At 37.4% G+C, this 23,972-nt stretch overlaps 1 protein-coding gene across 1 annotated transcript; it reads right to left on the bottom strand.

The window, feature by feature from the left end:
• Positions 1-1,207: 1,207 nt before the first annotated feature.
• On the bottom strand, positions 1,208-23,813 carry pex1 (peroxisomal biogenesis factor 1). The gene is made up of 24 exons (XM_003222104.4): positions 23,597-23,813; positions 21,024-21,164; positions 19,437-19,520; positions 19,143-19,257; positions 18,290-19,056; positions 17,666-17,785; positions 17,321-17,438; positions 16,056-16,156; positions 15,202-15,293; positions 14,751-14,883; positions 13,552-13,648; positions 13,027-13,197; positions 12,010-12,164; positions 11,592-11,781; positions 10,710-10,876; positions 8,687-8,821; positions 7,942-8,006; positions 7,602-7,744; positions 7,378-7,481; positions 6,510-6,686; positions 4,890-5,120; positions 3,811-4,008; positions 3,160-3,290; positions 1,208-1,508 (listed from the first exon to the last, which is right to left on the bottom strand). The coding sequence occupies exons 1-24, from the start codon at positions 23,708-23,710 to the stop codon at positions 1,427-1,429; spliced, it is 3,831 nt and encodes a 1,276-aa protein (XP_003222152.1). The 5' UTR covers positions 23,711-23,813; the 3' UTR covers positions 1,208-1,426.
• Positions 23,814-23,972: the final 159 nt, after the last annotated feature.

Raw genomic sequence — 23,972 nt, 5'->3', positions numbered from 1 at the left:
AGTGTTTGAAAAGCCCTCCCCCCCCCCCCAACATTTCCGCCTGGCTTGCGTCCTGAACCAGGCTGGCTTCCCTTCCCTCAGCTGTCAAGTGCTGCGCTCAGCTTTCCGCTGATCGCTCTTTTGTTTTGCAAATGCTTGCAAGGAAGGTTTTTTGGGATAGGAAAGGTGTGCTTCTTGCAAAACCTTAGAAGAGCACCTTCCTTGCAAGCATCTGAAAAACAAAAGAGCGATCCAGGAAGATCCGTACGGAAAGCTGAGCGCAGCACTTGACAGCTGAGGGAAGGGAAGCCAGCCTGGTTCAGGACGCAAGCCAGGCGGAAATGTTGGGGGGGGAGGGCTTTTCAAACACTTTTATCGCTATGATAACTGCCTAGATTTCAATGGGGACTATGGTGAGAACTAGTATTTGGGTCTGGCTTTCAACTGAATATGGTAAATGTTTTCTCCTATATTTTGTTTATTTTTAATTCCAAAATGTAATGAACTTTCTGGATAGCCCTCGTACTTGGATCTGTATTTGAAATAAAATGCTGAGTTGGTATTGCCGCAAGTAACATTGATATGCCAACACCCTTTGTGAAACAGTCTGAAAAGCTAAATAAAACCTGTATCATTTAAAGATAATCTTATAAAATGAAGAACTACACATCCAATGGCTCAGATTAGACTCATTGTCCATTGAAATAGATACATCTATTAAGCATCATAACTTAACAAATGCTTAGCAGAATGCCAATCGAACAGATTGATCTTAAATGGAGACTTAAGATGCTTTATTAATTTGGTATAAGTATAAATTAGTATTTTTTTCCAAATAAGAAACATTTTTACAATTCTAATTATTAATAACAGCTATAAATATTTCCAGGTATCACCACCATTAAAACTGATGAACTGTGCACCTTCCTGTTTGGAAAAAAAGCCTCACTTGGGCATTAAAAATATTCTATATGGAAAAATACAGCAAAACAAAGAATAGAACCTTCCAGAAATGAGAGTGAGGTTTTATTTTGCAAGTGAGCAGGACAAAGAAACGAGAAACAGAAAAAAGTAACCCCTATAGGTTCCCGGGCCCTGATCCTAAGGGCTGGATATGACCTGATGGCCTGTCACATCATGTCTGGTCTGGCCCAACTTTGCATATTTCCTTCTCCCTGTCATCCACAAACTCTAAGAAAAAAATACAATTAAAACCCAGAGAGGCTAATAGTGTCTCAAATATTTTAATGTAGTTATTCAGGAAAACATTATCTGAAAACTAAAATTATATAAAACAATTTTACAAAAATTAACATCACAGAAATCTATTGTTTGTTATTTTACCATTAACATACCCAGAGGTATAAATGTCCATCTGATTTAACAAGGTAAACTCTTTGCTATGAAAATTACTCAGTTATCAAAATCACCATGATATAAACAGTAGTTAAGCTAATGTCACTTTTTGTCCTGGTTTGAAAGTTGCTCCACTGGGCCCTTTCCTCTTTGGATTTCGAAAAGTTTCATAGCTAAAAGAAGGTCAGTAGAAAAAAGAAGGAAAGAGGAAAAGCAGGTTATTAGCAACTGAAATGTACTTCAAAAGAAAATGGTAAAACACAATTAACCACTAAATGATATGAAATGGATAAATGTAAATGTACTTTTGTAAATGTACTTTTTACAAAAGCAAACTTTCTGTCCTTCAGCTGGTTCTTTCACATTCTGGTTGCAATAAGCATTTTACATATAACAGAGATTAAAATTGGTAGTTTTAAAAGTAATAATAATCAGAGCCAATGCCCAGTTATCAAGCAAGAAAACTATTAAAGTCTAGAAAAAAACATATTAAGAGAAAAACATTTAAATGTTTACCAAAAATAAAAAAAATACATTTGAAGCAGGGAGGGAAGTCAGAATGAGCCCCACCCTGCTGTTGTTTTTATTTAGGCTGGCTCTTAAAGAAGGTTTTAAAGATCAATTCAGGGAATGCTGTGTTTTTTTAGCTTTGATTATGTTTTTGTGGAATTTAACTGTGATTTTTAAAAATACCACTTATATTTAATTCTGTTTCAATATTTGTATATTTTTAGATTTTACATTGTATTTAAATGCTTTTAAAGTAAGCCACTTTGAGTCTCCCTGGGGAGAGAAAAGGCGGGGTAAAAGTAAACAACAACAACAACAAATAATTCTTATGCTTTTGATAGAAAATTTCCAGATATTATCAAGAATATCTACCTATGAGTTATGAAGTGATTAGGAAAAGGATCAATACATACACTCACAATATATACATTCACAATATATCAATATATACATTCACAACACATACATGATTTAGCCAACCTCAATTAATTGTTTAAAGCCCCATTTATACTGTTATGTAATGCAGTTTGAAACTGCCTTATATGGCCAGTGTAGATTCATACACTGCAATTCAATGCAGTTAAACTGTGTTATAATAGTCTATCCTGCGCATATAATGGAGGTCCCTGGATTCCAAATTAAATTAATGTCTTAATATTAATAAGGTTAATTTGTAGTTGATGAAAAATAATTAGGAAAGGGCACTTTAGTGCAGCAGTAGACAACAGAAGGGATTGATGCATATCAGCTCCCATGAAACCATGGAGAGTTCTCCCATTTTGCCATCCCCAAAACCTGTTCTAGAAGTAAAAAAAATAATAATGTTGAGGGCCATAAAACATAGCAAACTGGCAAGGGTTTTGGTGGATGATATTAAGCATTTGGGGGCAAAGAACACAAAGCAGAACCCAGAATTTGCAAGTGGCTATCTATCACCAGAATTCTTACAGGGTCTGTAAAAAGACTTGGATGCATAAATGAGGACCATAAACCCCCATCTCATCACTCCTGAGTTAGCCATTTTATGACCATATTGAGTCTGTAAAATAGTAATAGTAACAACAACTTTATTTGTATTCCGCCCTATCTTCCCAAGGAGATAATAACATTATTTTATGGCAATGTATCCTAGAGCAACTTTTTCATACAATTTAATTGAAATCTCAGCCACATTTAAGATGCTGAAACCTTTCAAATGTAAGTTTTAGGTGCTTTCACTATACAGCAGATACAAATGGTTTTGTGTCTATAATATTCAAGATTATGTTTTAAAAATAAATATTTTGTGTAATTTCCTTTACACAATTTACTTACAGTTCACTGAATTTTTTCCAGTCATCTTGACTAACAGATGGTTTTGTGTTTGCAAGTGCAGTCATTAGGTGATTCTGAGTAATGTTTACAGGTCTCTTGTTAAGTACAGACAAGCTGGGAGTGACTTCTTCCTAAAAAGTACACGTTCAAAAGAAATTTTACAATGAAAGAGATTGTTAAGCTCATGTACTACTTTCCCTCATAATTCCCATGACCCCTTCAGCATTCTACACAGCACTGTTTTTCTTTCCCTCGGTACTTTCACCATCGCTTAATGTTTATGACTTTCAATTACTAACAGTTTTCCCTGGCATCTCATCCATGGAAAAAAGCAGAATGAATTAGCTTGTCTATTTTTGAGAAAGCTTTTTCTGAGAAAGCCATTAGAAGAGATGTCTGACTTATGCATCATTAAGGAAAGATCTGACACAACAACAATCACATGTGTTCAGGGTTGGCAAGTGCCAACAAAGGACTAAAAATTAACCATTGTTATTGGTTAGCAAAGTTTTTGAATAGTTCCTCTCTCATGTAATTATGATTCAGTAACAAAGGGAATCTTTGTTATTAAATTTCTGCAATAATGACTTGAAAGTGTGCAATGAACACCTGTATAAAAAGAGAATTAGAATGTATTAATGTGTTTCTTACTCCATTTTTGCTCCTGTAGTTGGACTTGATAATGTTTATTTCAGCCCTGAGTTGCTCTATCTGCTCTTGACTCAGTTCTTGATAACCTTCCTGTAAAGTTGTTCTTAATAGTGGGGGTTGAGAAGATACTAAATCCTTCAAGGAAATGCTGGTTAAATCGTGACTGAGGGAGTTTGGTCCTGAAAAACACTGAGAACTCTGAAAAGATTAAAGAAAAAACACACAAGTGTATACACATTATTAAGATGCAAAACACCCATTTCATATGGTAAAAAACTTTAAATAAAACATCCTCATTATATTTGATCTCTTATCCAAGGTGAGTCATCAAATAAGACACAAACAAGGAAATGTTCTCTTAATCAGGCAACCTATCTGTAAAATGGAAACCTTGACTTATGAGTATTTTCCTTTTTTTTCTTTTCTTTTGCATACTTGGCATTTACAGGGATTCCACCTGATTTGTACTGAAGGGTGGAAAAGAAAGAAAAAAGGGTCAGGGAAAAAGTAAGAAGGAAACATATATGAAAGTGTGCATTGACTTCCCTCAAAATAATAGTGCTTTTAGTAAGGAAAGCATGACATGAAGCAAGAACAGAGAACAACTATATGCTGTATTGATACATTTGAGGTACACTTTTTATCTGCTATATTCAAAATGGAAGAAAATTACATTTACAAACTTTGATGTTTTCTTCCGACTTCACCATAGTAACCATTTACTAATGATTAGGAAAAAATATTAACATGAGTGTATTCCTCATAGCACCATTTACACAATGCTTTCTAAGACATTGATATGTGTAATAGTGAACAATATATCCTATTTTGGCCTTTGACCATTGCAATTTACTTTTAGGACAAAATAAATGCTTATAATAACAAACTATTATAAAAATGCCCCAAGAATTCTCTCTTCAGACAAAAGCTGATCCAGAGAAACAAACTTAAGCATCCTTTTGACACCCTATACATATTGGTAGATATGTAAGAAAAATGTCACAAAACTTAATTGTATGCATACTTTTTCTTTTAAAGTACAAGGAAGAAGGTCAACTGGGGAAAAAGCATCAAGTTACCAGTTCTGAAGCAGTTCCATTGCCAAGCTCTGATTCATAGGAGCTGCCAAAGTAAAGTCGGTAGATGTTGGACCTTGGATCTTCAGGAAGCAGCTCACACATCTCAAGGGAAACTAAAGATTGCTCCAAGCCTCCTTCTCCGTCTCCTGCGGAATCATCTGACCCACTGCTTTGGTTTAAGAAAACCATTGAAGATAAACTGAGGTCACTATCAGAGCTAGAACCTGTATCCTTGGGAAGAGATTAATAACATTAGAATTTCTAAGGCTGTAAAATTCCCTCTACCTGTAAGTCAATTATCTCCCTTGCCCTCTGCCCTTTGGTTTCTCTGAGGTTTTCCATTCTCTTAGTTATTTTAACATAGTTTCTACTGCCACATTCCAGTATTTTCTCTTATTGTGAACTGTTTTGGAACCTTCTTACCAAAAGGTGGACATATGGTAAGGAGATGAGTCACTAGGAAAGACAGTAAAACTTGGCAAGTTGGAAGTCAATATGAAAAGAGGTAGGCTGCACTACAGATGGATAGACTCCTTTAATAAAACCCCAGCCCTGAATCTGCAGGATCTGAGCTGAGCTATTGAGGGCAGTGTGACTTAGAGATGTATTATTCATAGGGTCACTATAAATCAAAGTCAACTCGAGGACAGTTGGCAATAAGTATTTTTGTATCTAGTGTGCTAAACAGAGCGACTGCCAATAACTTGTATTTTATGTGGCCATTTGTCGAAATGAATGAATGAATCAATTGAATCCTGGAGAGAGCTTACACGGTTCTCTTAGGACAAATGTTAAAGAACTATACTAGGAGGGAAAGGCTCTTTCTCCAAGAAATCACAGTGCTTGTCTGTGTGGTGGGTGAGATGTTTATACAACAAGGACAGCCACAGAGAGATTGCAATAACTATCTCCAATAGCTCACGGCATTTTAAAAATTTGGGAAATTGGAGATACGAGCTTGACCATAACCAAGGAAATGGGAGGAGGGAGAAATTTCCCCACTTATATTTCGCTTGCTCAGCAAATTCCTCCAACAGCCCTGTCATGTTGTAGTTACAACACACTGGACATGCTAGAGTGGTTCCCTAGTCTCTTAAGACACCACAGCAGATAGAAATCAGTCATATCTTTTGGTATTTCCACCATCATATGGGGTCTTTCACCAGTGTCTTAGATTATTTCATATATAGATCTACTGTAAATGTATCTGCAGGACAAGAATGCATCAAAAGCAGAGCAATATCTTATCGAGAAACAGGTGGGAATAAGCATTTGTAAGTGAAGTGATTTCTTTGAGTACTTATGATGTAACTTAGAATTTACAGTTCAAAAAATAGAAGCAAGTTCTGGAGAATGTTAAAAATAGATCTCTGGAGCCCTGCCTATATGATTACAAGACAAATATAGCAAGCTAACTTTGTGGCAACATTAATTATTATTACATTCAGGAATGGAAAAGTATTTAAAGTCTTTGAGTGACATACTCTCCAATTAATTAAGAAAAATGTAGAGCATTTTAGGCGACTCTGACACCACATATGTAAGATTTCTAGCCATTAATAAACATTATCAATATCATACCCATATTTAAGGGAATTATTGAAATGGCAGTATTCTTACCTGTGGCAAAGACGAACCCAAATTAGCATGCACTGCCTCTAGCTGGGCATTGTACAGTAAAGCTTTAAGGTCTGCTCCTGTGAAATTCTCAGTTTTTGCTGCCAAGTGCTCAAAATCCACATCATGTGCCAGACGGAGAGAGTGACTCAGTGCCTTTAAAATGTCAAATCGGGAGGCCTAAGAAAAAGCAAAGTAATTATATCACTAAAATACAATTTTTCTTAGCCTGACATAGTACCTAATATTCTGATTCTCAGACTTGTCTTGTGATCTGGAGAAGGGGGCAGGGGTGATACAAAAATAGCATGTGAAAGGACACACTGACGTAAAGATCCTGATTTCACAGCAGTAACGTTCCCTTGAATTTTCCATGCACTTTCAAGCATCTTTACCCAGCTATTAAGGTGTGCAATTCAATTTAAGCATATGTGATGAGATTTTCAGAAAACGTAATTATTCCTGAAACAGCTTTAGTATTCGGCACTCATAAGACAGATCCTCAAATATTTTATCTTAGGACATTTCCTGAAAATTGTCCAAGATCTTATCTTGGCGAGTTTGGAAATAAGGCTCCCTGTGGATCCAAAATACAGGAAATCTGTGTTAACAGGTCCCATATTCAGTCAAATGGCTTGCAGCAATTTCTCACGCTTTGGGGGGTCCTACTGAATGTTTTTGGGGACTTCCATTTAGGGCCAGTTAGGACAAAAAGGGAGGACATGGTTCCCCCGAGACCTGTTAGGGACCACTAAACCTCCTCTCCATCTTCTCTAGTTAAAAAGTAAATAATTAAATAGAATTCACACAGAAGTGAGCTAGACCTAGTTAAAACTTTTAAAAATATTTGATACAGTTTTTGTTTCTCTACCTGATCAGGAGGTGGACAATACAAGCATTTATCTAATCGACCAGGCCTTAGCAGGGCAGGGTCAATCAAATCAGGACGACTAGTGGCTGCCAGGACATAAACTCCTGAGGAAACGGGGAGGAAACACACACAAAAAAAGGTTTATAAAAAAGCTTAATGAATGTTTTTAGAGCACAAAAATGACAGAAGCAATCCAGGAAGAGACAGAACATCTAAATAGTTACCTTCTAAGCTTTCTATCCCATCCAACTGAGTCAACAGCTGATTAACAACTCGGTCAGTTACACCAGTGTTATCATGACCTCGCCGTGGAGCAAGAGAATCAAATTCATCAAAGAAAAGTATGCAAGGCTTGGCTGCCTGCGCTCTGTAATTGAACATAATCAAGAACGAAAGACTGAATAACTCCTACCAGGATGAAGCATGGGATATTTGCTATTTCACACCTCTCTATCATAAATGCCCCAGCCCCGTTTATTCACACTACTACCCAGAAAACCCAGTGACTATTTATAACACTGATCATGATAATTAAATCAGGAAAACAATAAATCTGTTAACAACCTGTTAAATATATCTCGAACTGCTTGTTCACTGGCTCCAATATATTTGCTGAGTAGCTCTGGTCCCTGCAACATACAAAGATAAAGATAAACCAGGCTACTTAATTGAGCAAGCTATTTAACAAACCAGGCTATTTAATTCTTATTTAGTTTGAAAGAATGAAAGAAACTAAAATGGGACACCAACATACCTCTTTAAGGATAATAAAAAATATAGGTTTCTCAAATTACATGGTTTCTGTCACTCCCTCAACACAAAATTGATTTGTTAATCTGAACATATGATCACAGAAATATATTTTATCAGTGAATGAGAAACAATAAGCACACAAAAGGACAAAAAAGAAGATACCATATAGGGGGAGCTAATAGATTTGTGATAAAACTGATGCCATTTTGTCTGAGAGATTGTTTCACTGAGAACAGATGGAACTAGGTTCGTCTACATTTGAAACAGATGCAGTGATCTCTCTCTCTGCTGATGAAAGGAGATTTTATCGGACAGAAGCTTTAGCCAGTAGAAAGGGGCAATAGTGACCTGTTAATTTCCCTTTATTCTGAAGTCTCCCTCAGAAGAAACCAAGAACCATTCAAATGTCTGTGGGAGTTGCAAGGGGAAGGAGAAAGTGAGGTCCGGAATGTTAAGGTTTTATATTTGCACATAATTCGTACGATTTTGACACTTTCACGTGGGTTTTAGTACTGCCAGATACTATACCATATTTTGTCAAATGTAAGTTTGTTACCTTGATGCTGATAAAATTCATTCCACTCTCTCGAGCAACTACACCTGCGAGTAGTGTTTTTCCTGTTCCTGGAGCTCCATATAGTAAGATCCCAGTTCTCTGTCGTATGGGCAGGTTTGCAAATAATTCTGGATACTGAAAATATATGAAGTCATCAGAAATAGTTTCCAAACTTTTTTCAAAGCAGCTGATTGCCAATTGTTTGAGGGCTGCTGAGCTGTTTTAAAAATTTATAATGTATCTTTGTATTATTAATAAAATATAATGCTTCATGATTATCAAGTCTTAGTAAGATCAACATCTCCTTTCTCCCTTCTAACCTCCTTTCTTTTAAAAATAAAACCAATCTAATTCTCTTAAACTATGCTTCTTTTAAGATATAAGTGAAAAGTACATATTTCAGCTACAGTTTATATTTTTCCTCTTGTGATTTTCCCCAGTTTGCCAGCTTCAACTTCATCTTGTTCAAGCATTGCATTGTGATATTGTTTCATCATGATTAAGCTAACATATATAGTAATCATAGAGAATAAGTCTACTGCTATGAGAAGTATTTACGTTCTCAAAAGTGTTTACATTTTGAGGAAATTGGTATAAATATCACTTCCAATATAACTATGTCTATGTCCTATTCTCCAAGATGAACCTACCCATCTCACTGACATTGTGGATATAAAAAAACCAGCGTCTATGTGAACAGACTGCATAGTTGATAATGTTTTCTTCACAAAACTATGGGCTACAGATTGCACAGGGTTGGAAGACCAAAAACAAACTTTTCATTATGCCTAACACAAATTAGTCAGATCTTCTACTGTACAGTATACATTGTCAGTGAATGAAGCTAGATGACCCAAACTTGAGTAATTCTGTCCAAATAATCCTCTTCTGTTGCATATTCCTCCTTTCATAATCTCTATACAGTCCAAAGGGATGGGGTAGTTTTTGCCCTTTAACAGTGGCAGCTGGTGGCTTCAACACTGGGCTGGATTTTAAAGGAATTATTCAGGGTGCTGAACTGTGATTTGCTTTTCCACTGAGACAGAATCCAACTGTTGCTATTACTCATTGCTTACTGCTTCAGCTACTGCTTCCTTTGCCTTTAAAATTCCTCAGATTCCCATATATAGTTGGATGAAAAACATTGGACCTCTTAGTTGCCGCTTTCCTTTAAGTCGGACTTTTGATATTAAAAAAAATATAGAGTCAGCTCTCCAATCTGTGGATCTGACTTTTGTGGATTTGATTAATATGTTGTTTTAGGATTCTCTAGAACTTTCTGTATGACTATATGGTTAATGAGATGTTGATCAAAGAATCATGCTGGAAGACCTACGGATTGTTCTCTCAAAAAAGTGCATTATTTATTAATAGTTTTTTTCCTATATTTATGATGGTCCTGCGCCCTTAACTTCAGAGAAGGTAGTGGGTTGACTGCATTCTTAACAATAATTGCCATACAGTAAATACAGTATTGAGAATATGATTTTTTTTTTCTTATTATAAATCCACTAGCTGTGCCCGGCCACTCGTTGCTGTGGCAAAGTATGGTGGTATGGGAAATAAAGTATTGAGGAATTGGTGGTAGTTAAGGTAAAGGGTAAAGGTGTGGAGTCCAGATAATCCAGTTAAAGCAGATAATATAAGATTATAAATGGGTTATATAGCTGTGTGGAAGGGCCTTGAGTCTACACTGCCATCTAATCCAGTTAAAATCTGAGAATTTGTATTTTATAGGCAGTGTGGAAGACGCCTAAGTGAGGCCTAACTCTGCCTGTCCCCTGGGTGAGTGGGTTGCTAGGAGACCAAGTGGGCGGAGCTTAGCCTTCTAAAAGGCAGCAATTGGATAAAAACAATTATTCATCTCCCTCTAATTTATATTTTTCTTTTCTTTTTGTTGCATCAACCTAGAGGCATGGATGATGGGTTGTGTTGTCAATTTTCGTGGTTGTGGGGTGTTTAGTTTTGTTGTTTTGGTGGTCGCCAGGATTCCATCACTCTTTTATATATATAGAAGAAGTACCTTTGCAGGCAGCTGGATTGTATCTGTAAGTACTTGTTGTATCTCCTTAAGCCCACCAATCCGATCCCAGCCAAAGTCCTGAGGTTTATGGAGGTTAACATTTCTCAAAGATGTCGGTGTGAACCCCTGTAAAGCCTTTTGAAAGTCTGTTGTTGATATAACCAAATCTATTTAAATGGGTAAAAAAATATTTTATAACAGCTCCTTGGAAACCTATTCTCAAATGAAATCTGTTAAAACTGACAAAATCTTAACTTTTATAATGTCTTATGAGGCATCACTATGGTATACAATATCCAAAATGCTTTTGAGTACTTTTCAAACTAAACCCCAGCCAAAGGAAACCAGGTGTAAGTCTAATAGTTACATCCTGTGATCCCATGCAAAGCAAAAAGCAACCAGAATCGTAAAAGATGTTATGAAGCACTATGAAGGTAGCACAGCAAGGACGATTATCCATTTCTGAAATACTATGTAATGGATATGGGATCAGAAGAGATTGCCACTTTAAGTTGACACAAACAAGAGAATATTGACAGGTCCTGTGAAACCACAGATAAACATTGACCTGGTAGCTCAAAACATTGTCACATTTAGGTTCTTTAATTTTAACTCCAAGTAAACAGTGCAACATAGTACTACTAATCGCCATACTCCCTATATAGGCACCTCATTAGATCCACAGAATATTTGAAATGGAACACAGGTTTTGATTGCATCAACATCTAAAATAGCAGATTTGCAGGGTACTAATAGGATTAGTCCCAGGTAAGTCAAACACTGCTTAGATTATTTTACTGAATTAGATAATACAAATCGCTTTATGATTACATTAAAAAATATGATTGAAGGAAATTGACAGAATAAAATAATAATACATACCTTCTTTTTCACATATTTCCTGGCTAGAAATACTTGAGTGTATGGCACGATCAACTAACATTGTCAAATCCCTAGCTACAAATCCTTCTGTTTCCTTTGCAATTAGATGGAGATTAAGATCACAGAACCTGTCTAAATTTGAGTCAAGCTTGTTTTTTACTATGGACCAAAGTATTTCATATCTTTGCCCCTGGAAAGAAAAGAATGATGCAATTCAGTTATAAAGAGTGATTCAAAAAGCAAGGAAATGCTTGATTGTATTTCAATGTAACTACAAAGATTTAATAATAATAAAATACAGATGTGGATAATGAGCAAAATATTTTACAACATCCTAAACAAAATAATTTAGAACACAAGATTTTAAATGCACTCTAGAAGAGTCTACTTTAAATAAATTATAGCTCATTGCTTTTACCTGATTTGGAGAGGGGACATGCTGGAAACATTGAAATATGTGAAATCCTTGTGCAGAAACAATGGAAGAATTGAGCGACTGTTCAGACAGGCTTGTGGTGATAAGTGCAATCAAACTGCATGTGGAAATAGCTTCTTTTATCATGTTTTTCAAGACTAAAACAAGAAGAATGAATGAGTTTGTTTTTATGGATTGATGATAATATAAAATAGCAACTATATCAGTTTGTTTCCTCCAGAAATAGGATCTATTTCAGGAAATTGTCTCTTTCAGTAAAGCATTCTTGTAACTATCCCACTGATCAATATACTATATGTTTTGTTTGCTTCAACTGTATTAAAATCTTCTAAAATGATAAATATCCTTACCCAATATAATAAAATCTTAAACTTGTACCAAACATGGAAGATGCTGCAAACAGATACACTATACAATAATTAAATGTGTCATTAACTGAAGTTTATGTGCTGACTTTTGCATGTCTCCATTTGCAAATGTAAAACATAAATTCTAACTATGCCTCAGAATGGTCTATAAACACATAACATAATTGCCCAGGTAAAGCAAGAAGGTTTAGAAGATTATGATTAGCCAGGAATGCTAAACATGTCACTTTCAGTTCCACAACAGAAAAGGTGAGATGTACAGGTTATTCAAATAAAACAATATATTAAAAAGAAAATAATAATTATGAATTGAATTATTGGTTTCTGTGACAGCTCTAGAAATGTTTTATATAAACAGAGAGACTGCTTTGAGCTAAAACTACAGAAGCAAATGAAAGAAGCAAATCTGTTTCAAGATTCTACATGTATAAATTACAGCTTAATTTACTGCCAACTGAAGAATATATCAACGTTTGATGACAACTTTTCAAAAGGTGTAAACAACACACTCTGAACTTTCCATGGAATGTATTGGGCGATGAAAACATACAAACATATAAAACCATAGACATTCCTAATCAAGGGAGTTTGAAAAAAAACTAGTGGCAATATCTAGGCAGTAGATCATTACCATGCGCAAGGCGATTACTCTGAACAGTCTCAGGACTGTTCTCGTGTTCTGGAGCAAGAGGAACTCCAGATATGTGATCAAGGTCATCCAATAGTACAACAGATGGTTGTCTCCACCTTGCCTCTCGAAAAGCTTCTTCCAGTTTTTTGCATATGTTTTCTAACCTTTTTCCTGAAGAACAAATATATGAAATTAGCAAGTGAAGCAGCTTTTAATGCACCTTATGACTTTGCAAGAGTGTGAATACAGTCTTGCACTTTTATAATTCTGATTGCACTCTGAGAGTTTAATAATTATCCTATTACAGGTCTTTCTTTGGAAAGTTTTAAGATTTCAAAATTAAAGCAGTTAGCAAAGGAAGTAGAGTCAGGTTCAAATCCTTGCTCAAATCATGCAACTTTCTGCATAGCCTTGGACAAGACATGATTGCTCTCTATACCAACTCTTCACAGCTGTTTGGATAAACGATGGTGGTAAGAATAGTAACCTATTTTGTATACTGAAAACGCACAGTTGTACACATACCTCTTAAAGGTTTGCAATCAACTACTTCCACATGGGCATCCAGTTTATCGTATGCTTCTTTGCAGATAGCTTTTGCTAGAGTTGACTTGCCACTTCCCTGAAAAATAAATTCAGACTGAAATCTTAACAAATCATACTTTGAATGAAACTACTGTTCCAGTTTCTTATGAAAATGAATACCAGAAATTACTTCCAGACAAAGAAATAAATGAAAATTATAGAAGAATCTAGACTCCCTGGAATGCCACTAACGCATATTTAGAAAAAGATTCATCTGGGAAAGCAGTGGCAGAGAGACACTGAACTCCTCAAGCTCTATTCTTAGCTGCAAAAACTCACCAAAGCATTACTAAGGCCTGGAGCCCAATTAAAGCTGTGCTGAATTCCAACCAATCCCTCTGGAAATAAGTTTGGATCACCTTTTCCCTGTCCAAACTTTATACTTGCATTATGGCTATGTCTCTGGACTGTAGGAGGTTTGGTTATGGCATAACTCAGCCCTTCTCTCACCCCATTCTGTTCTCTGCCCACCTTTTAGCTTTTCCTGCCAACAAATCTTAGCCAGCAGCACAAATCTTCATCAGAAACTAGGAGTCTGAGAAAAAAAGGATGGGCAAGTGTTAATAAGGTGGGGTTTTAAATGTGGGATTTCTAATAAAATACAGAGGGAGAATGTGGATGAAGATGCACATATGTTAAAGGTAGAGAGGGAAGGAGATGCACACACATACAGAAACAATGAAGAGAGGAGGAAAACTGAAAATCTCTGGCTGCGGCAAAGGAAGGAACTGAACAGCAGAACAGCAATAAGTTCTGAAATGGCAATGAGATAAATTTATCAATATTGTGGATTTCTCTTCTGCATCTATTTCAGAACTGCTGGTCCTCACACTAGCACATCCTTATTTTGGAAAGCACTGCCCCACTATTTTCATGAAATGAGGGAATGGTCTGAAATATTTAATTTTCTTCAAGACACTCTGGGAATTACTTGCTCGATACCAAGCAAATATATTTCATCAATTTAAGCACTGTACTATTTAAAATATTCTGCAGTAACAGCAGAAAGAAATATATGTCAGGTTCCATTAACATTTTTCAGTGGAACATATTAGCAACAAAAGACTGTATGTCATATAAAATGAAATAGTAATAGAAATCAACAAAGTTTTGGATGCAAAGAAGTGTCAGATATTTACCTTTGCTCCGGTGATTAAGATACCTCCGCTGCGTAGTCCTGCAGATATGGGGGCAAGCTTTCGAGACAGTGGCCGGCCCAAAAGGCTGTGCGATAGGTGCTTGAAAGAGGAGGCTCCTAGGTTATCTACTCCTCTGCAAAGGAAATGTTAGCAAAATTGAGAAGTAACATTTTTCATCATGATAAAAATTAAATAATATATAAGAAAAGGACTCAAGAATACTTTTTAACTCAAAGAAGTCTAAAATAACTTTCCAGTGGAATCTAACTTAAGAGCTCAATTTTGCCTCCCATTCGTAGCTATGGAAAAACCATAGAATATTTTTCAGAATGTGTAAGAATGTTGCTGCAGCCTAATAAACTCTTATACTGTGCTTTTCAAAAATCTTACAATTCCTACTTTTTTTAATAGTTGACTTTTTCTGGTTTATGGTACTGTCAAAATGTCTTACCCCAAAGAATTCAGGCTGAACTGTGGAAGAAATTTGTCAAAAGACTGTTCACTACCACCACTGGTTACTGAAGTCACTGGCTTTACTGAAACCTGTACAAAAGAACATAAGTTACTATTTAGACATGAAAATATTAATTTTGAGCTATAATCTTGTATTTACGTATTTACTTCTCTAGAACTTCTGTAAGCTTTATTAACCTCAATGAAACTTACTTGCTGGGAAGACATATATAGGATTGCACTAGTACAGTGTGATTGCTGGGGTGATACTGACTATATACTTTAGTAAAGATCAGACCTATCAGATGTTGAGCATAATATCAGACTAAGTTCAAACAACCAGAAATGTCATGGAAGAAAGAAATCCGCTTTTCAAAAAAGCAGGTGAGTTTAACAAGTTTTTCCTGAAGCTAAAGCTGTCACCAAATTTAAATAATAAGGCAAAGAAAGAATCCAGTACTACATATAAAGTTACTACATGACTTTCACATTTCACACTGTATTACAAATCCCTCTGGATGATACAGTTTTCATCTTATAAATTCTATAGTGATTAAAGCTGTCAAAAAGCCTGAATGTTAGAAAATATAAATATTTCACCCTAAAAAAGAGATAGTTGGAAAATTATTTTGAGAGTAGTGGGAGAGCTACTTCACAATTCCTTCTTTGAAAGTATAAGAGATCCCGTCATTTAAAATAGAGATGGAATTTAAATAGAGAATGCTCTTAGAATTTCCCCACAATGCTTCATACAAAAAAGCAAGAAGAACTAACATGAAACAAATCCAAAGAATAAAACAAAAGAATTTATATAATTTAAACTATTGGATACCTGGAAAAAGTAATATTTACTTGTATATTGGCCTTCTGCAGCAAACTAGGACTCAAGATGAAAGTGTCCTTTGCTTTTTCCTCTTCAGAAGTGACTACACTGAGGACAAAATCTTCCTTACCTTTCAGAACACAAAGGGCATTATTAATTTGCCTGTGTCAGAAAGTGAAATGCCATATTTTATTATATCCAAATTTTGCATTGTATGAAAGTAACCTATAATAAAATCTAGATAATACAAAAGAAAGAAAGGGTTGTGATCTGTCAATAAGCCCTTTTAATATCAGAAACTTTAATCATATCTTGCTTAACTGGCGAGATCCAATTTGAAGACGCTAAGGATGAGGTTCTTCAACATTGATTAGTCTGATCTGATGTTACTAAAAGAAAATAGTAAAAATTATCCTTTCCTCTATATCAGTTGAAGCTGATGATGCTTTCACTATAAATTATTTCCCACTTTAAAGGGTCACGTTTCCCAATAAGCACATTGACCTCAATACATGACATTAAGGATTACGTAACTGGTTTGATGTTCCCCAATTAAAATGATCTGATTAATGAACAGCATTTTTTTTAAAAAAAATCAAGTTCAATTTCACTGCAACCACACCTAATGATGTTGTTTCATACTTTTTCTGTCTTTTAAAAAGTATTATTTCACAATGAACAAAAAAGGAGGCAAAAGGAAAAGGGAAAAATGCTACTGAAGAAAAATGAGGAGAGGACATTCACGTAAGTATGTTTTTTTAATATATATAGTTACTTTAAAGTTGTATACATTTACATAGTATGTTAGGGAGAATTTGAAATTCTCCAAGCCCTTAATATACCACAGATGCTTCTGGAATCAAAGTCCTGTGGATACCAAGGGACACTTTAATTCTAAATAGTAATTGTAAAGCAGTTTCTCTCATCAAAATGCTCAGATGCATTTTTCCAACACTTTGTGTGCTGTTCACTTGGATAAACCATGAAAACAAAATACAAGCGCCACATTCTTTGCTTACATTTTGTGCCTCTCTCTGTATGCATGTGTGTTTTGCTGAGTATCTTGTGTACATCAATGGGTAACAAGGCCATTTACATCTATTTCAATTCCAAGATGTAACACAAGAAAATATGGAAAAGTAAGGGAAAGTGGTTGAATACACCTGAGGGGACTATACATTGTCTATAGCGCTCTTACAGCAAGGCAAAATGGAGGTGGGTATGAAAGGTGATCTGAGCTGAGACAACCAGATCCATAGATACTTAGGAAATAGACAATTAGTGTTTTCCTTACCCTCTTTAAGAGCTAATTGTATATAGCTTGTGTTTCCTATAATTAAAGGAATGTTGATGTAATCCTGTAGCCACAAAGTAAAGGCCTTTTTAATATCATCTTCACCAATATCTTCATTCTAAAAAGAAGCAGGGATGAAAGGATAGTTGGTGAAATAAATCTTCCTAATCTTTTTACATAATAGATATTTGTTCAAAAAACCAAAAACTAAGGTAGCGCATTACCCGAGGTCTTACTAATTATTCTTTAGGAATAAATTTAGTCAAACAAATGTTAACACAACATGAATTAACTATAAACGGACAAGACATAAAACCAGCTTAACAAATCAAACTATAAACTCACTAAATTCCTTTCGGGATGAAGTCTAAGATATGTTGGAGTTTTAGGGTCTGAATTCACTGAGGATATTCTGACAGCTGCATGCATTTCTATTTGTAGTTTCTTTCTCAACTGTTCAGGTATCTGGAATACAAAAACAAAATTTGTGAAAGAGCACATACTTAAAAGCATTCTATAAATTCCACTGAGATATTTCTTCCAGTACCGCATTTGAAGAATAATTTAATTCTATACATTTAAAGAGTCCGACAATGTTTGAAGTATCAACATTTGCCCGGAGGTGGGTGGGAGAATACAATCCTTCAATTAATCAAAAGTATATTTGTCAAATTATGTTTACAGAGTAGTTTAACTACACATTCACAACAAAGTACAGTGAATAAATGAATTTTCTCAGGCCCTCTCTCAGCTGTGTCTATTTTTCATGGCTGGTGTTGGTCCCTTTCTATTTCCAAAGGATGGGTTGTGAGGAGTAGAGGGCTGCTTGGGGGCACTGGACTGGTGAATCCAGCCATAAATCTTAGATCTCTGGGAAGGCATTTAAAATTGTAATGTTAATCAGAAAGCAAATTTTTCCACATTTAAACCTGATGGAAAACTTTTGCAGATTTCTAAAACGGGACTAACCCAAACTCTTCCGATATGTAATTGCTCCACGTTGTTACTGCACATTATGGCACTCTTTAGGTCCTCAAATCCACTCCATATTATTTGTACAACAGCAATTTCATTGGATTCTTCACTTTTACTGATGCTGGGCTGCTTTTGATCTTCTGCATTGATCATCTGCTTTTCTTTCTTCAATATTAGATTCTGCTTTGATTCTTGATGCTGTTGTGTTGGAGAAAGCAATTTACTCATCTTCCCATAAGACACTTTAATATTGTTGTCTAAAAAAGGGAATTCTAGGTGCCATGGAAAAACATGAATCGTGTTACATTTCTGAAATGTAGATGCTGCCAATGCAGTTTGTACACTGGGGGGCTGAATGTGGCATACTCTGAATACAGAATCCATATGAATCAAGTTCAACAGGCTGTCTTTGACAGAATTCAGTTCACCAGTGCCACAGGAAGTGTCCTGTTTCTTGTCTGAGGAATAAGAGAAAATACTCCCAATAAAATTCCATATATTTGGCAGGGCATTTGTCCCCAGTGATGCTTTTTTCTCTAGGTTATGCTCATGAATGCCCATATTTAAATTAGTTTCTTTGGCAGCCAGTTCTTTGGTAGCTCCTCTTGGATCTAATGTGGTTTTAGGAACACTGTCCTGTAAAACGTCATTTTTGTCAGGACCCATGTTGGAGTGTTCTCCCTGATCACGCGGTTTAGGACGAACAAAAAGCTCTGTCCGAGCTTCAAGTCTCCCATAAAGAGCAGCTGGTTTTAGTGCAACTGAAATTAAAAGAAGAAAACATTAATATACATGATAACTATGATTATTCTTTCCATGCTATAGAAAGGTGAGAACAAAGACTTACCAATCTGGATATATATACAAGTGTGCTGTTCAACCCACACTGGAAAGATAGCCTTAGGAAACACTATTCGAATTTGGTCAAGAAGATGGCTTTCAAGAGAGGAAGCATGCAGCTCCTACAATAATTTAAGGGAAAATTAGGAAATATTTAATATTAAACCTCACCTGTTTGCACACAAAGTTGGATTTGAACAATAGGAAACTCTGGTACACAGTAAATATTAGGTTGGGAAGTGAGGGATGAAAATGAAAAGCACCTGAATGTTTTTTTAAAAAATTGAAATAATTTTATTACCAATATTTCCCAATAATCTGCGGAGAGCGGTTCCACTTCTACTTGCTGACAGGACAAAACTTGGGAGCAAGGCTGGAGGAATACCTAGCAGAACAAATATTTTATTGAAAAAAATACTGTCAATCTGTGCAGAAATAACAAAGTTCTGACAACAGTATCACTTTGCATAGGTAAGACCTTTCAAGGAAACACAAACATGCTGGCAATAGGAATAAACCATGAGTATTGTCATGCTAGACCTGTGCTGGCACCAGGGGCGGCTGAAGCTATAAGCCAGGTAAGCAATTGTAGGTGGCGCAAAATCTCCTAGGGGCGCCGTTGAGGCGCCAGGGCCTGGAGCGGCACTCTGAGCCCAGCGGCAATCGCCAGGCCTCGATGCTGAACCGGGATGGCTGTCCCTGCCTGGGCCAGCTGCGCATTCCCCTACATTCCAGTTCAGCGCCAAAGCTTGGCCGTCGCCACTGGGCTCAGACTGCTCAGCTGGGAAGGGAAGGAGGCAGCTCCGCTCCCTTCCCTTCCCTGAGAAGTGGGGGAGGGGCCAGTGACATGACATCAGCCACACTCTCGCCAGGCTTTCCTTTGGCCCACCCAGGTGTCAATCACGCCAGAAGTGCGCCCTCTATGGTCGAGAGGGCTCCTCCAAACACGTTGCTGCTGCTGTAGCTGCTGCTGCTAGGTACTGCTTTGGCCATTCTACATCCATTCTTTGCTGGAGGTGCATTCATAGTTTGCAAGCTAACTCTTTTATCTATTCTATTCACCTCTACCTTCCATCTTTTATTTTTCAGTGTGGTTTGGGGGTGTGTGTGCCAAAATACTGTTTGCTTACATTTGAAAATTACCTAGGGCCATCTCTGGCTGGCATCATCAATTGTGGCTTATTTATTTTCTCACAGTGTTCATTCTGCCTCTCCCCCCAATCTGGAAAATGTACAAGTCTTCTTTGGTTTGAAAATCAATTGGTAATTCACCTCAGAACACTGAAGAAGAATAAATGGCTAGAACCCTTGGGATATGTACTCTTTTTCTTGCTCATATACTCCTGAATTATGGAGAAATTACTCTGATAAAGATCAGGGATAATTCATTCATGGAAACAGATCTCAAAATTTCTTATTTCTTTCTGGATTGGGGCAAGGGAATGGGAGACTTTTCAGTTCTGTATAAATAACTTTCTTCTAAATGCTTTCAGTTCTGATCTTCAATGATGAAATTGACATTTCTCTTTTATTACTGTCCCCATTATATATGATCACAAATGTCAAAGCTAGCAACAAGCACTGTTTGCCATTGAAATTCTTGTAAACAGCTACATCTGCACATGTTAATATTGTACAGAAGGATCTCCAGTTTGGAACCTGAATATTTAATGGATACAAAAGGAGAAAGACTTACATATAAATAAAAAGAACAAATGAACATACAGATCAATTTTCAAAGTCATTTATTCATTTCTTCCATTTCCATTTTGTCTTAATTCTTTACACTGTTCTTTAGATTTCCTGAATCAAGGCCATGTCAACTGATCTTAGATAAAGCGATTGATAGTATTCAAACTTTCAAAAAATTATATTCTGAATTTCAAACCTGTTGCCCATCTTTGATGCCCAGTTTCTCTGCTAGTTGTCTGTTTATTTCAACAATGTTGCCACTACACTGACAACGTCTGATTTCTGTCCAGCCCAGGAACACAGTCTGATTGTCCCAGGAAGTTTTCACAGCTTGATCCTGTTAATTCCATTTAAAATGAGAGAAAGAGAGGGAGATTAACAGCATGCATCACTCACTATTCTTTGTCTGGCCATCAATGTGTGACTAGAGACACAGTACAGATGTAACTTATTGAGTCTATGAATGATTATCTATTGAGTATTTACATTTCCCAGAACATGTTAATGTTCCAGAAGAGTTTCTGCTTTCTTGTTTTCTCTGAACCTTTTCCTTACAGATTCTATCAATGAGATTGCCTATCCCTTTCACCAGCGGAAGCAAATTTATGCATACAAATGAATATGTGTCTGTCTCAGATCCTTCCTAATCTATCCAAAGCACTAGATCTCTCCCCCCCCCCCTCTCTATATATGTATGTATGTTTGTGCACATTTGACTGGAGTTACACTTAAAAATGCTACCTTGTTCATGACTTGAGAAAAGAACATGAAAGGCACTGCAGACTAACTCAACCAGAGAAATTAGCCATAGCAGAGCACTTGATGAACCAACCTGGACACAGTATATTATTTGAGAACACAGAAATGCGTGACCACTCCAACAACTATCATGTCAGACTACACAGAGAAGCCATTGAAATTCACAAGCATGTGGCCAACTTCAACAGAAAAGAGGAAATCATGAAAATGAACAAAATCTGGCTACCAGTATTAAAAAACTCAAAAATCAGAACAGTAAATAGGAAGCAACACTCTGAAAACAGAAGAGTTCCAAGGGCAGCTAATGACTCTGAACGAAGGATGCCCCCAGGCAGAAATAGCCAGGAGATGAACCTTTCTAATGCTAATTAAGGTGATTAACTGCAACATTCACACTGGATTTCCAACTGACAAAGAGTTCTTCTCACACCCTGGACTTTCCATAGATATATATTAACCTTCCTTGTTTAGTTTCTCCATACCTCACAACCTCTGAGGATGCCTGCCATAGATGTGGGCGAAACATCAGGAGAGAATACTTCTGGAACATGGCCATACAGACCGGAAAACATACAACAACCCTAATGGTCCTTTGTTTTGAACTAAGACTTGATACTGAATCAATAACAATATTATAGAACTAGTGTGGCCTGTTTTCGGAAATGTTACAGAACTGCATTGCTCAGTATAGCACAGCCAGTACTGGTATGCAATAAAAACTGAAACAGAAGATTTTAACTAGTTAAAAGGGAACACTGGTAAAGAAATATGCCATATTGGGTTGAGAGGTTCTGTTCCTTTGTGGCTGAGGTGGCCGACAGTGGCTTTACAGGTGCAAATAATATTAGAAAATATCAACCATGTTCACTACCTTGGTAACCACCTCTCCACAAAAGTCAACACTGACACTGAAATACAACACTGCCTGAGCTCTGAGAGTGCAGCATTTTTCCAAGAGTGTTTGAGGCTCAGGGCATCCGTAGGGATACCGAGGTGCTTGTTTATAAAGCTATTGCCCTCCCAACCCTGTTATACACCTGCAAAACGTGGATCGTCTACAGACATCACACTCAACTCCTGGAACAATTCCATCAGCGTTGCCTCCGAAAAATCCTGCAAATCTCTTGGGAAGACAGGCAGACAAATGTCAGTGTGCTGGAAGAAGCAAAGACCACTAGCACTGAAGCAATGATCCTACGCTATCAACTCTGCTGGACTGGCCACGTTGTCCGAATGCTCGATCACCGTCTCCCAAAGCAGTTACTATACTCCCAACTCAAGAATGGAAAATGTTAGTGGACTGGAAAAGAGATTTTAAAATGGGCTTAAAGCTAACCTTAAAAACTGTGACATAGACACTGAGAAATGGGAAGCCCTTGAGTGCGCTAGCTGGATGGAGGTCAGCTATGACCAGCAGTGCTGTGGAGTTCGAAGAGGCACAAATGGAAGGCGAAATGGAGAAATGTGTCATGTGGAAGGCGCATCAAGCCAACCCTGACCGGGGACCTTTTACTTGGAAACCCATGTCCTCACTGTGGTAGAACATGAAGGTCAAGAATTGGGATCCACAGTCACCTACATACCCACCAGCGAAACACTACACTTGGAAGGCCATCGTAGTCGGACAACAACGGATCACCTAAGGAAGTAAGGGCAAACATTGGCCCTCTGGGTGTTTTGGACTTCAACTCCCACAATTCCTAACAGCCTCAATCCCTTTCCTTTTCCCCCTCAACCGCTTAAACTTAGGGAGAAAAGAAAAGGGCCTGAGGCTGTTAGGAATTGTGGGAGTTGAAGTCCAAAACACACACAGGGCCAAAGTTTGCCCAGGTCTGCCTTAAAGAGTTGCTCTAAGTGGGAAACGAAAGGTCACTACGAAGAGGCCCTTCCTGTTGCCAAGGCAACGCGATGCTATGAAGGAGTCAGCCCAAAACGGGCGCCCGGATGTCACCTCAGGGACATGGAAGGCGAAGTCCCGGATGCAGCCGCCCCGCCCCCGCCCTCCTGTACCTGCTGCAGACGGAGGCTGGAAGCCAAGCCAGGCGGCAGGTGCAGGAAGCAGTCCCGGGCGCCGCTCAAGGAGGCGCTGGCGGCGGCGACCCCAGGCCCGCCCGCTCCCCACATGGCGGCCTCCAAGCCGGGCGGCCCCTCGGAGCCCCCGCTCCACACACCGCTGAGTGTCACACTAGTGGGCCGCCAAACTCCTCTTCCGGCTTCTCCTCTCAGGCCAATGACATCCAGTGGACTCCCTCCCGCCCGTCGCTTGTGATTGGCCGGAAGGCAGTTCTCTGATGACTTTCATTGGCTTTGCTCCGCTTCGGGGGTGGAGCAAATAAAAGCGGCCCACCGGATTGGTTGTCATGATAGTACTGAGAAGGCAAGGGAT

Source organism: Anolis carolinensis, chromosome 6 (genome assembly GCF_035594765.1).
Source record: "Anolis carolinensis isolate JA03-04 chromosome 6, rAnoCar3.1.pri, whole genome shotgun sequence".
Lineage (NCBI taxonomy): Eukaryota > Metazoa > Chordata > Lepidosauria > Squamata > Dactyloidae > Anolis > Anolis carolinensis.
This window is presented reverse-complemented; position numbering and strand designations above follow the sequence as displayed.

Excerpts from the sequence above, each read along its gene's own strand:
- pex1 (XM_003222104.4), bottom strand. The coding sequence starts at position 23,710 with ATGTGGGGAGCGGGCGGGCCTGGGGTCGCCGCCGCCAGCGCCTCCTTG. Across the intron at positions 3,291-3,810 it reads ACTACAGGAGCAAAAATGGA|GAAGAAGTCACTCCCAGCTT; the intron begins GTAAGAAACACA and ends TGTACTTTTTAG. Across the intron at positions 1,509-3,159 it reads TGGAAAAAATTCAGTGAACT|CTATGAAACTTTTCGAAATC; the intron begins GTAAGTAAATTG and ends ACCTTCTTTTAG.